The sequence below is a fragment of the Carassius carassius genome, chromosome 1 (genome assembly GCF_963082965.1).
Source record: "Carassius carassius chromosome 1, fCarCar2.1, whole genome shotgun sequence".
Taxonomy (NCBI): domain Eukaryota; kingdom Metazoa; phylum Chordata; class Actinopteri; order Cypriniformes; family Cyprinidae; genus Carassius; species Carassius carassius.
This window is the reverse complement of record NC_081755.1, coordinates 17550296-17563116: the sequence shown is the minus strand read 5'-3', so window position 1 is coordinate 17563116 and position 12821 is coordinate 17550296. Positions and strand designations below refer to the sequence as shown.

Sequence of the window (12821 nt, the reverse complement as noted above, 5' to 3'; positions counted from 1 at the left end):
TAACATTTTTGAGGAAAAATATTAACTATAAGTAAACTTACACTTATTCTAAGTTAGATCCACTATTGCATGCTGTTGCTATATGCCTTTCTGGTATTGTAGTACTTTTAAAGTTTTCTCGCTGGTGAATTGACACATGAGTAGCCCAGCGGTTTTCAATTCCAGTCCTCGCACACATATTTTGCATGTCTAGCTTAGTTAACACACGATTCAGATTACCAACTCGTTAGAAGTGAGCTACATGAATGAACTTTGTTCCGATCGATATGATCCCAACATCGTATTTGGTTTACTTCATTTTGGAACATAGGCTGGAATTGGGAACCACTGAGTTGCCTATTGTAGTAATGTTGTCTCCGTGGGCCATGGCTTTGGACGGTGATTCCAGGGAAGATGGGAGGTTCGCTTTCAGTGCTATCAGGCTAATGTTAGCATTTTACAAGATCTCCTATTGCACCTTTAAGCCATTCTTAGAAAAGAAAAGGAGTCAAATATTTTTTTCTATAGGTCCATCATAATGTGTGCGATAACCAACCATTGTTGTAATTGTCTTGAAAACTGACAGTGTAAAGATAGGTTGTATTGTATCTTATGAAGCAAAGGATGATACTAATACCTACAGTATTAAAAAAAACTAATAAAACCATATTTCACATACTCACAAAAAAAGGATTAAAGAAAGAAAGTCAATGAAGAGCGTATTGCTGAAAAATCATTATTTGAAAAGGTGTCAGGTAGAGAATTTATTTTACTCAGTGCTCCCACAGGGACGAGGCGTCAACACTGATCCCATTACCCATCAGTGTGCCTCCCTGGTCTCCACGCAGGTATTTGCCATTTTGACCCTTGATGCCAACTCGTCCAGACTCTGCAAACTCAAAGAAGAACTCCTCAGGTTTGTCTCCATCTGTGCACACCAGACCACTGCTGGAGACGTACCAGAACTTTTCATTTCCACCTATGGTAGAAGAAAAATAAAAACATTTACATAGGTACATTCATAAGGTATTTGCAGGAATGTTCCCATAGGAGGGTGTGCTGCTCAGTGAAACCCTGGTCAGTTACAGCTTACACAATAGCAATGTGACTCACTTTTTATTTGGTATGCACCATTGCTGAAAAGCAAGGAGAAGATGTCATAAACAGAGCGGCTACAGTCCAGTGTATTGGCGGTTTTGTGGTGACACACAAAGCCGTTCTCCCCACGCAAGACCAGGATTGGACGATTAATCAGCTTTAGCACAAACTGCTCATCCTCCCCTGTCAAACACATGCAAGGATTTATGTGACTCAGGTTGAGTGGGTATTCAGTATTGACAGGTCAGTAATAACATGTTAAAAGTCAGAAAATAACTTGTTTGCACTCACCCAAAGAATCACTCACAGCAGCAAGCTGTCCATTTTTCTTTGTGCATACATATTTTCCATTGCTAGCTCTCAAAGCAACTCGCCTGCCCAGCCATTCAATGTCAAACATGGTCTTTTCTTCTCTATCAGTTACAAGAATATGCAAGTAAGATCTTTTCCTATTTTCATTAACATCAATTTATAAAATACATCAAAACTATTGTAATGTTGTGATAATAATGGAAACACTTACGCTTCTGTGGCCGTGGACAGAATCCCTCCATGAGTAACGAGTGTCCAGTAATTTCCGCCATTAGTTCTGAACATGCACTTCTTAGTGTCTTTATCAATCTCCATCTGGAATGTCTCCATGTCTGTCTCATCATCCTGATTAGCTGATATGCTAACACCTGGAAACAAATGCATTTTCGTGTCTTCTCATTGGTTGATCCTTTGCAAATAAGTTTATTTAATCAGAATGTAAAAAATCTTTTGAATGCTGATCAATGGGGACACATTTTCGCCTCCACTATTTTATTAAAACTGTGTAAAGTGTTTTTAGCAATATGACAGCTTTCACTGGAAATTTCCTCTAAGTGCTCTGTTTTACAGTGTTCCTGAGTCTCACTAAACCAGTAATCACCCGGTTTATCTGTGTCACTCTCTCTGAACCTGTGGACTAAATAAAATGACCAGCAAACTTACGTCTATACCAACTAGTCAGAGTGGCCAGATTGTGTGGATTGAGATTCAAATGAGATGTTTCAGAAATATCCCTCGACTGTCTCTTAAGCCTTTTACTGGAGTAATCCCTAACACTCACCCCAGCAGCCTGCTGCTATAATTCCTACAATGGTGTAAAGCAAATGCATGGAGGGGTCTAATAAGCAAGTTGCGCAAGAAACATTCAGCCTCAGCCAAACAGGTTCAGCCTTAAGAAATTTCAGCTGTAGCCTATGGTGTTGTTTACATAGATAATGCTCTGTCTAAAGGTTGTATTAGTGGAAACCATTTATATTGTTTGCTTTTCATTATTGTTAGTGATTCAATTATGTATTCTGCTATATGACAAAGCAGCTAAAAGTTTGCAAATATTTAGCTATGGGAATGAAAAGCATTCACCATAATGGCCAATAGTTGTGTTCAAAGCTTTTCCTTTTCCAGGAAATGTCAGCCTGTTATTTGTCCACAGTGACTCTAAGAGACAGATGTCTTTCTATTGACCCTGAAACAGTCTGAAAAGTGGCCATGGAGTCAATAGGTCTGTTTTATGCTATTCTAGGACTATCAACAAACTCTATTAGCACATACAGTATGCAAGGTCCAGTCCTGGTTCTGGAGGGCCAGTGCACTGTAGAGTTAAGCTCCAACTTGTTCCAATACACTTACCTGGAAGTCATTCTAAAGACCTTGAGTAGTAGGTTCAGGTACATTTAATTGAGCTCTCTGCAGAGAGCCAATGGCCCTACAGGAGCAGTACTGGACACCCCTGGTATACAGCTTTGAAGTATTGAAAAATTGGTTGGTTGCTTTGGTCTCACTTTAGTTTGAGGTCCAATTCTCGCTATAAACAAACCATTAACCAGTAACTATGACGTTTACCTCAAACTCCTAATTTGCTGCTTAGTAAGGTAGCTGTTAAGTTTAGGTATTGGGTAGGATTAAGGATGTAGAATATGGTCATGCAGAATATGTGCTTTATGAGTACTAACAAACAGCTAATATGTAAATAATGGACATGCTAATAAGCAACTAGTTTACAGTGAGAATATGTCCCTATACTAAAGTGTTACCATTGCTTTTTCCCCATGCAATTAAAATGAATGTGGACAATAACAGCACCACAGAAGGTCCACAGCTCTTGTGTGCTACAGCTGGGGTTCCCAATCCTGTTCCTAGAGAGCTATGTACTTGCAGAGTTCTCTTCCAACATTGATTCAACACACCTGTCTATAATTATCAACTGAAATTAGTGTGTCAGACAAAGGAGACATGCAAAATGTGTTGGGGGGCCCAAAATGTTTGGATATATAATAATGAATATGACTATGACATGTCACCACATGCTAACAAATAGACAATCATTGATTACCTTGACGAATAGACACATATCTTTGGTTGGCTGCCTGGAAAACAACTTGTGGGTGGCTCTCTTCCAGATCAAACAGCTCATCTTTCCCTGGCCTTGAACAGCGGCCAGACTTCAAGGTGCCCGAGGGGCCCGTTGGTGAGAGAAACTTGCCCTCACAGTCTTTAAAGGCCAGCTTGCCAGACTTGAGTTCCAGGATGAAACTAGTGTTAGGCCCGTGATCCTTTACCAGCTTACCATCATTGCTGAGAAAGCGGTTATCACAGGTCTTCAGACTGTACTTGCCATCCAGATAGACCAAAGTGATCAGGGAGTCAACACCCCAGGGTATGTCACTGTCCATGCAGAGCTCGTCGTCAGTGGTGGACAAGCGTGCGTAGCGCTTACGGAATACACTTAACAGGTTGGCCTGTGGATGAAGGGCAAGATGCATGGTCCATTTTTCTGATTCCCCAATGGTCTGGGCAAAACAGGACAAATATTCTGCAGACCCTCCAAAATAACGCAAATATGGCTCAGATTGTAAGGCCCATCGTCCATCTGACTGCGACACAAGCAAGAAACGGCAGGATGTGTTTGGAACTTCCTCCTCACAGCTCACCTTGCCATCTTTATCTGTGGCCAGATAACGTCCAAGATGACTGCGTAAGAAAACCACCTGGCTGTCTTGATCTTGCTCCAGGGTCCAGATCTGTTTCTTCTTCATGCTGGTTCCAGATGCATTTACTTTGAAACCAAATGCCTCTGCTGTGAGGTAACGATTTTCGTAATTAATAAGTCCAAACTGCAGCTTTAGAGCCATACTTATTCCATTCGTGGACATTCTGACCAGGTGGTTGCCTTGTTTTAGGTGTTTTGTGTTGCAGATTAATAATGCTAAAAATGCCCTTGACTCTCCTCTGAAGCTATTAAAAGTTCATTTAAAGTTTTTTTTTCCCCTGCTCGAACTTTGAGTTTCTTGCCCGTTTCTTCCCTTGTCCTCTCAGACTTAACTACAGATTAAGGCTGTTGTCCTTGTGAGTTTCCTTATAATGGATTCTTTAATGTTAGAGCAGCAGTCCCACGCTACACTAGGTTATCTTTGGCTACTTCTCTGGATTCACTTAGATGACTGCTTGCTGCTTGGATCAGCCTGGATTAAGCTCAGCAGGGCACAGCACGACAATCCAACAAGCTGCTGACATCATGCACATCACGTATCTGACTCCACCCTTTTATCTTCTGGCAGATATTTCTCTCCCTCCCTCTCTCCTAGTTTTCAGTCCCAACCCTACCACCACCTTTTCCCACTTTTGTCTTTCTCTTCCATTCTCTTTATACATTGTCCGCTTGTTCTTTTGGAGTATCTATTTTTGATTAAATATATTTTGTTCTAGTGATAAATAATACAATATATATTTTGACATGGTTTTGGACACTTGCTCTTTATTTCTCGCCTTTATATGGCAAAGTCACATTCTCAGTTTTTTTAAACACTGCTTATTTGACCTTCCTCATTTCCCAGTCAAATATGTATACTTTAGCCTTTCGCTCAGGCTCAGATGATCATGATGTATGATCTGTCACACAGCACCTGCCGATCTGTATCCTTATAAGGGTATTACTGAACTTACACTACAAGGTTTCAAATATGCTACAGACTAGTAATTATGTAATCAAATTAGTAAAAATTGTATCATTTTATTAAATGATTTCATGATTCATTGCTATATAGATGTAAAATCTTCTGCTTGTATTACCACGTAAGTTTATATGAATTTATGAATGAACCACTCTTTTTAAAAACATCCCGGTCAACTGAAATGTATTATGCCAAGCATTACAATCCTCACAAATAGTTTTGTTTACTCAATAGTCAAGTCACTTTTATTTATATAGTGCTTTTAACAATACAGATTGTGTCAAAGCAACTGTACAGCAATCTATTTCTATACGATATCTATAAAGGATATAAAGGATCTGCTGCCCACAGTTGATTTTGATATTTTAGGTATTATCAAATTGCCAAAGTTTTGAGAATACCACGGACCTGGAGGACTATAATGTAATAAGAACTTGTTCAAATACAGACCCGGGCTAATATGGTCATATTTCCTGGTTCTAGTAGGAACTCTAGCTGCTGCATTTTGGACTAACTGTAGTTTGTGCAGAACAACCAACCACTAAAGCATTACAATAATCTAACCTTGAGGTCATAAATGCATGGATTAACATGTCTACATTTGACATTGAGAGCATAGGTTGTAATTTAGATATATATTTTGAGGATGGAAAAATTTAGTTTTACAAATGCTAGAAACATGGCTTTCTAAGGAAACATGTAACGTTCCACAAAATTGATAAACCAAGGATGTAATTTATTGAAAGAAAAGGCAACAAAAAAATAATGTATGTAATTACAAACCAACATCTGGTGGCAATCTAGCTTCCCATAAGATAAATGACAAAATGTCCAGTTCACACTGCTGCTAATTCTGAAAAAGAACAGCCCACTTAGACAGGAATAGACCGTCTGAACTGCATGACCTGTATAAGACTGACATGTTGAAAAATGGCAAGTGTAATGGGAAATCTTTATTTCCAAATAACTGAAGTATTCATACAATGTCAGTTTAGTACACTTCTGTTTACCTAGCCAAAATGAAAGTTTACAAACTGCATTTAAAATAAAATGTTGACATAATAATATGCATCAATGTGATTTAAGCACTATATCCACACAGATTTTAAAAAGACCACACTGCCTGCACCTCAAAATAATTGCCAGCTGTCCAGGTTGTTTGCATCCCATTTGCATAAAGCATTTAAACATGTTGGCACTCTCACCACTTTCTCCACTGCACCATCAGCTCCTGTAGAAAATGAACTGAAAACACTTGCTGGTCATCTTTCTCTGAAAACTCTAAATATACTTAAAACAAGATACATTTATAGTTCAATGACACAATAATTGTTTTCAGGAAACTGACAAAAATGTAGGTCAAATTAAGAAACATACTTAACAATCTAACTATAACTTCGACAAAGGAGCCTATGGGATGCTGGAAACAATTCCAGCATATGGATCTGAAGTCAGGGAAGCACCCTGTATGTATGGTCACCAGCGAACATGCAATCTGGCTGGCGCTTCATAGCCGCAAATATCAGAATATCCAGGCATAAGAACAGTTTCTTCCCCAAGGCAATCTACCTCATGAACAGTTACATTTTCCCCACTTTATGCAATAAAAATGTGCAATAACCTTATTTATTTGTTACCACCTCCACCCTAATACATCTCTGCATTTCACTCTTTTCTATTCCATTTTATCATCTATAGCAAAACTGTTAATACAATTGATTTATTTTTCCATACATTTTTAAATATTTGTCTATTTATATTTACATATGTTTATTTTTTATTTTTTGTCTGTGTATTGCTGTTGTCGCAGTGTACTGAAAGCTTATGTCACTAAAAAAAATCATTGTATGCGCAAGCATACTTGGCAATAAAGCTCTTTCTGATTCCCATGATTTATTTGTATGCGCTCACTTTCTGGCAGCAATCACTTTTCCATGAATAGGGTACAAAATAGTATTGTATTAATGCTGTCTTCTGCTCAAATCTGCCAACCATTTCATGCAAAAAAAAGCCCAACTGGCTATATAAAAGGAGTTTTGAGAAAATTCAAAATGCAAAATGAAATCCCATGTCATATATCTCAAACATGTTGATCGGGGTGCTCGATCCTGTTCCTGGAGATCCACCTACCTGCAAAGTTCAGCTCCAACCCTGATCACACACAACTGAAGAAACTAATTAAGATAATCAGCGACACTCGATAATTACGGACAGGTGTGTTTGATTGGGGTTGGAGGTGAAATCTGCAGGACAGTAGCTCTCTAGGAGCAGGGTTGGATGTAAATTCTCTAATATAGCCCCTTGAGGCTGATTGTTTGCACCCCGCTTATAGAGTATGTCACATTTCATAATATTTGTTCATTTTTGTTTGAAATCATTGCCCTGCTTGGACTGCTGCATGGGCCCCTATAAAACAACTCCAAACATGCATGTTATCCCTTCTGTTACACAGTGTGTATAACATGTTATGTGATATGAAAAAAAATTAAAATAAAACAAACACTTAATAGAAAATTGCTTTTCTGCTGTTGCTAAAAGTGCATATGTACAAAAATGGCAAAAGGCTATGTCCACGCATTTCCGACTAGTTGTTATGACTGTACAAATCCTATATTTGCATGCCTTGCAGTCAGAGATTTCTGCTCAAAACTACATGGAAATTCAGAACTGGCTTAGAAAACAAGTGTTTTCCTTTCAAGCGAATTTCAAACTGCATTCTCTAGGGGTCGCTATGGGGAACACCTCATCATGACCTGAGTCAGAAGCATACATTCAAAAAGACCGCTGTTTTGTTTAACGCATACATTTATATGGTAAGAGCAATCTTTATTCCTTTATTATGGTGAGCACTGGCAAGGCGTTTAGAGGATGTGTGCATCTGTGTCGTCTTTATCTGACACTTGATGACACATATGATCTCTGTGTCTTTTGTTTGGGTAAAGAGAACCTCGAAATGACAATTTGCGTTCACTTTCGTTTTCCAATGAAAAAGCTCCGCTCTCGTTTGTCTCTCTTTTCAAGGAAAAAAGGGGTAGCTATCTGTAGGACCCATCACTGCTGAGGCACTGAGGAGAATGAGCTTGTGGGGGATCGCAGGTGGATCTGGTCAATTTTAAAGAGGGGCTTTTCCTCTCACGCTTGTCAGATGTGGATAAGAGTGAGACGATGGGGGATGATGTTATTTCATTAATATCATCTGATCAAGGGGCCATTGCTCTGCTGGGTTCAGTCTTACCTTTCTTCTTGATCTCCATACAGAGATTGAGAAGGAATGGAAGAGGCCATTTTCCTTACACATACTGTATATTGAGACCAGCAGATATTGGGAAGAAAGAGAGGGGCTTTCTTCTCGATGCTCCTGTTTCGCCTTCCGAACTTTTTGGTACTTCCATCGAGACAGTGGTTGAGAAGTTCAGGGAGGAGAAGGTGCGTTCATCAGCCTTCAAATCATTCATTCAACAAAGGTGCAGGTCTGAGCCCGAACAACGCAGGGGTCCTGGACAATCTCAGATCAGAGGATCAGAGATGGGAACAGATGGGCTAGTGTCACGGCCCCATAACCCTCCCCCACTTATGGGTAGAGGTAGGAAGAATCGCGGGTCAAAGGGATGTTGGCAAGACCTAATGGATGTGATCCAGACAAGGCATCAGCGCTTTTTTCCTGATCAGAGTGATACTTGAGTATTTACCCATTTTCTTCAGGGGGTTTATATTCCCTCATCTTCCAATTCCTGATTGCCCTATTTTAGGTAGGAACTTCCTGCCTTAAAGTCTCCTATGCTGGACCTAGGATGTTTTGTTTGATTTATAGCTTCATAGTAACCACCTGATGGTCCAGACTAGAGGCTTCTTTAGGTCACTTCTTGAATGGGGCTCTTGCACTTCTATATAAAAATGGATAATGCTTATTATATATATAATGCGCTTGATGTGTATAATCCATCTGCAAGCTTTCTTTTGCAGCAGAAACTGGGTGCTCGACCTGCAGTGTTTACCTCACTCATTGATGTTGTATCCAGTCAGAATGATAGCACTGGTTCCGGCTTCATGCTTCCTGGATCACGCGGCCGGATCACAGGTTTCTTGCAGGAATTTCCTGGGTGCCTGGGCTGGGCTTATGCCTTCAGGTTGACTTGTCAAGTACAGCATATCTAGGTTGCCCCGAGGGGCTTCCTGGTCACCAGGATATTATAAATGCACATGCTAAACTTTGTGTACTTTCTAAAATCCACAGTGGTTAGTGTGCATCTTGAGCACTTTGCACACTTCCTAAAATCCACATAGTAGTAAGTGTGCTAGACTCTTCTGTCTAGAATTTTCTGATATAAGATTTGATAATGTTTAATTTAAACACTGTGTCATGACATAATTATAATACGTCATCATCGTATTGCATCATCAATGCATTAATTATGCATGGCACACACATTTAAAATAGTTTTGACGTTTATGTGCTCTTAAAGTATCATGTAAAAAAAAAATTGTGAAACAAGAAAATTATCAGGGGCACAATGCAGTACGCAATAATTATCAATATAGAGATAAAAATCACTCATTAATGACTGTGTAATAGTCTGTGTTTATGTATATATATTTTATTCATTTAGCTGACACTTTTATCCAAAGCGACTTACAATTGCTATATATGTCAGAGGTCGCTAGCCTCTGGAGCAACTAGGGGTTAAGTGTCTTGCTCAGGGACACATTGGTGTCTCACAGTGGATTCGAACCCGGGTCTCTCACACCAAAGGCATGTGTCTTATCCACTGCGCCAACAACAAAATACCTTCAAAATACATCTTAAAATACCTCCAAGGCCCTTCAAAATCTCCATTTATTTATCACAGTTTATTTACTACTTATTTATGTTAATGCTTATCAGTATTTATGTTTTGCTATATTATAGTAAAGTTTAGAAAAATCTGCATTTTCATATATATATATATATATATATATATATATATATATATATATATATATATATATATATATATATATATATATATATATATATATATATATTTTTTTTTTTTTTTTTTTTTTGTGGGGGTGGAAATCTACAAGCTCTTGGTCATATCCCCTTAAAGGAATATATTCCTGATTCAGAGTCTGGAGCTCTGCCCCGGGCTCAGGAGTCTGACCCTAACAAGTAAGTTGTTTGGGGTATGTAGCCTAGGCCTTTGGCTTTAGTGGATAATGTCACGGACAGCCATCTAACATCCCAGGGGCAACTCCAATGGCTATGGTAGTGTTTGTATTTCGTGCTCACCATGGTTTTCTGGCATGCACTCCCCTCAGCCAGGTGACGTGGGTATACCATTCCCCTATAGTGACCCTTAGAGGACGGAAGTCAAAGTTCCCTTGAAAGGGAATGTCTCATGTTACTTATGTATCCATGGTTTCCTGAGAAGGGAAAGAGACACTGCAGGAAACCTCTAGGTTTGGTAATTCCTGTGTCTGTGGAATTCAAAATGATTGTTATTTATTTATTTATTTATTTTATTTTTTATTTTTTTTACAGAAAAGAAATCTTCAAGCAGTACTGTTCTGTAAAACAATGGTTAATAGATAACATGTCTTTCAAGCTCCATTGATAAATTCAAGCCTGTCCCCTTAACTGAACCTCTAGACTCAAGAGGGGAAGGCAAATCAAAGCTCAGTACTCAGAGAATTGTAGATGAGTTATATGAAAATTGTGCTTAAAACTCGTCAATTGGGCATTCAAATCATTTCTTTCTAATCCCAAGGATTAGATTATGGAAAACAATGACTGCAAATGACCATGACTAGAGTCCAACAAAGATAGGGAAGGATGTGCTCACCACCAGAAAATGTTGTGTGGAATTCAAACTATATATACATATAGGTCAGCCTGAAATACCCGTTTTTGACTTAGGACAACTTTGATGAACGTTTTTGATCCACTTCAAATGCTGACTACTATGTGTGTGTGTGTGTGTGTGTGTGTGTGTGAGAGAGAGAGAGAGAGAGAGAGAGAGAGTGTACTGTATTTATTGTATTTTATATATTATGCATTTGCATCTTCTTCTTCAGCCTGCATGTGAGGCATCTTCTTCTTCTTCTTCTTCTTCTTCTTCTTACTTTACGATGAATTGCAGACTTATAAGTGCATTACCACCTCCTAACTCTAAAATAGTCCATTGACACTCCCAACTGAGATTGTAGATAGAGTGGCGATGGTCCATTTCACTGTCAATGGCAGCAAGTTTAGTTTTACTTTTCTTTTTGTTTTGTTTTCATTTTGAAAAGCTTATCTTTGCTGTTTACCTCAGTTTATGTTATGTATTTTTTATTTTTATTTAATTCCTCAGTGTTTGCTAAACGTTCTGTAGGCCTAATTTTATAAGCCATTATATAGCCTAATACAGCATGTAGTGTAGGCCTATGCCATACCCCATTCATTCATTCATTCATTTTTGTTAATAAATGTTTTGTAAGCTAGTTTGTCATTGAATCTTACTGTTTTTATTGTTGGTGTGCATGTTGGCGAGAATTCGAAAGCATCCGGCCTTAGGCTTATAACATAGCAAAAGAGGAACTCCGGTTCACAAAATTCAAATCACAAATAATAATACTGATTAATAAGTATGGGTTAATTGTTAACCACGTTCGTTTCCATATAACTATAAACTATGATAAAAGTTCATCAGCATGCACTGATTTGTAGCATGTTGTAGCAAAAGAAAAACAAAAAAAACAACTGATCATATGAGAAAGTTAATCGCAAAAGAGCGAAGAGAGGGAATAATGAGTCTGGAGCCCTGAATTGACCAGCTCCCCCTGTAAATAATGTAGCACACTCTCAGCACCTGCATTCAGAATCCTCTTGCGCCACCCCCGGTACTTCGATGTATCTCTGAAAAGCGAAAATTAAGTTTTTCCAACTCTAATTTCATTCTCAAAGTAAATTAGGTTATTAAATTAAAAGAAATTAGCAAAACGAGTTGCATGGTCTCCCTACCACTTAACAAAGCAAAGTTACGCCACTGCTCATAACCCTCCAGTTGACAGTGTTTAGAAGTGATTCAGAGCCAACCTGAACACACCTCCTTACTTACGTCCTGAAGTGTCTTGTGCTTTTTTTGTATTTGCATGTCACCCTCATCAGTTTTGTAATCCAAATGTACGTCCATGCTTTGTAATAAAGAATGTTTTCAACTTTTAACCTCAAGATGTCTGTCTACCAGGCTTTTATTCTTAGAGCAGTGCTTGAAAGAGGTCTTGGATAATACATTTTGTGAAAAGGCACATATTTTTTTTAAAGAAGTTTGTGTATTATATATATATATATATATATATATATATATATATATATAATTATTAAAAAGTATAATCATTACTTTTATTTAAATTAAATCCATGCATTTAATCCACCACCACCACCAAAAAAAAATAGTATATTATTGTATAGTATAGTATAGTATTGAGTGTGTCAATAATGCAGAATAATAGTGTGTCAATAATGTGTGTCAATAATGCAGAATGACAATTTTATTTCAGTTAAAGGCAGTTCATCATTGGATTCAGTGATTTGTCTATAGTCTCATATCACAATTACAATTATGTGACTCTAAACTGAGTATTTAACTTTTTATAGAAAGTAGTGCATTACATCAAGTCAGGTTACCTTTATTTATGTAGTGCTTTTAACAATACAGATTGTGACAAATCAACTGAACAGCAGTAAATAGGAGAATAGTTTATCAAATACAAAAAGGCATTACTCTACTTGTGTTACTATTT

At 38.1% G+C, this 12821-nt stretch overlaps 1 protein-coding gene across 1 annotated transcript; it reads right to left on the bottom strand.

The window, feature by feature from the left end:
• Positions 1–752: 752 nt before the first annotated feature.
• Positions 753–4760, bottom strand: fscn2a (fascin actin-bundling protein 2a, retinal). The gene is made up of 5 exons (XM_059515269.1): positions 3440–4760; positions 1601–1757; positions 1369–1490; positions 1093–1260; positions 753–958 (listed from the first exon to the last, which is right to left on the bottom strand). The coding sequence occupies exons 1-5, from the start codon at positions 4257–4259 to the stop codon at positions 753–755; spliced, it is 1473 nt and encodes a 490-aa protein (XP_059371252.1). The 5' UTR covers positions 4260–4760.
• Positions 4761–12821: the final 8061 nt, after the last annotated feature.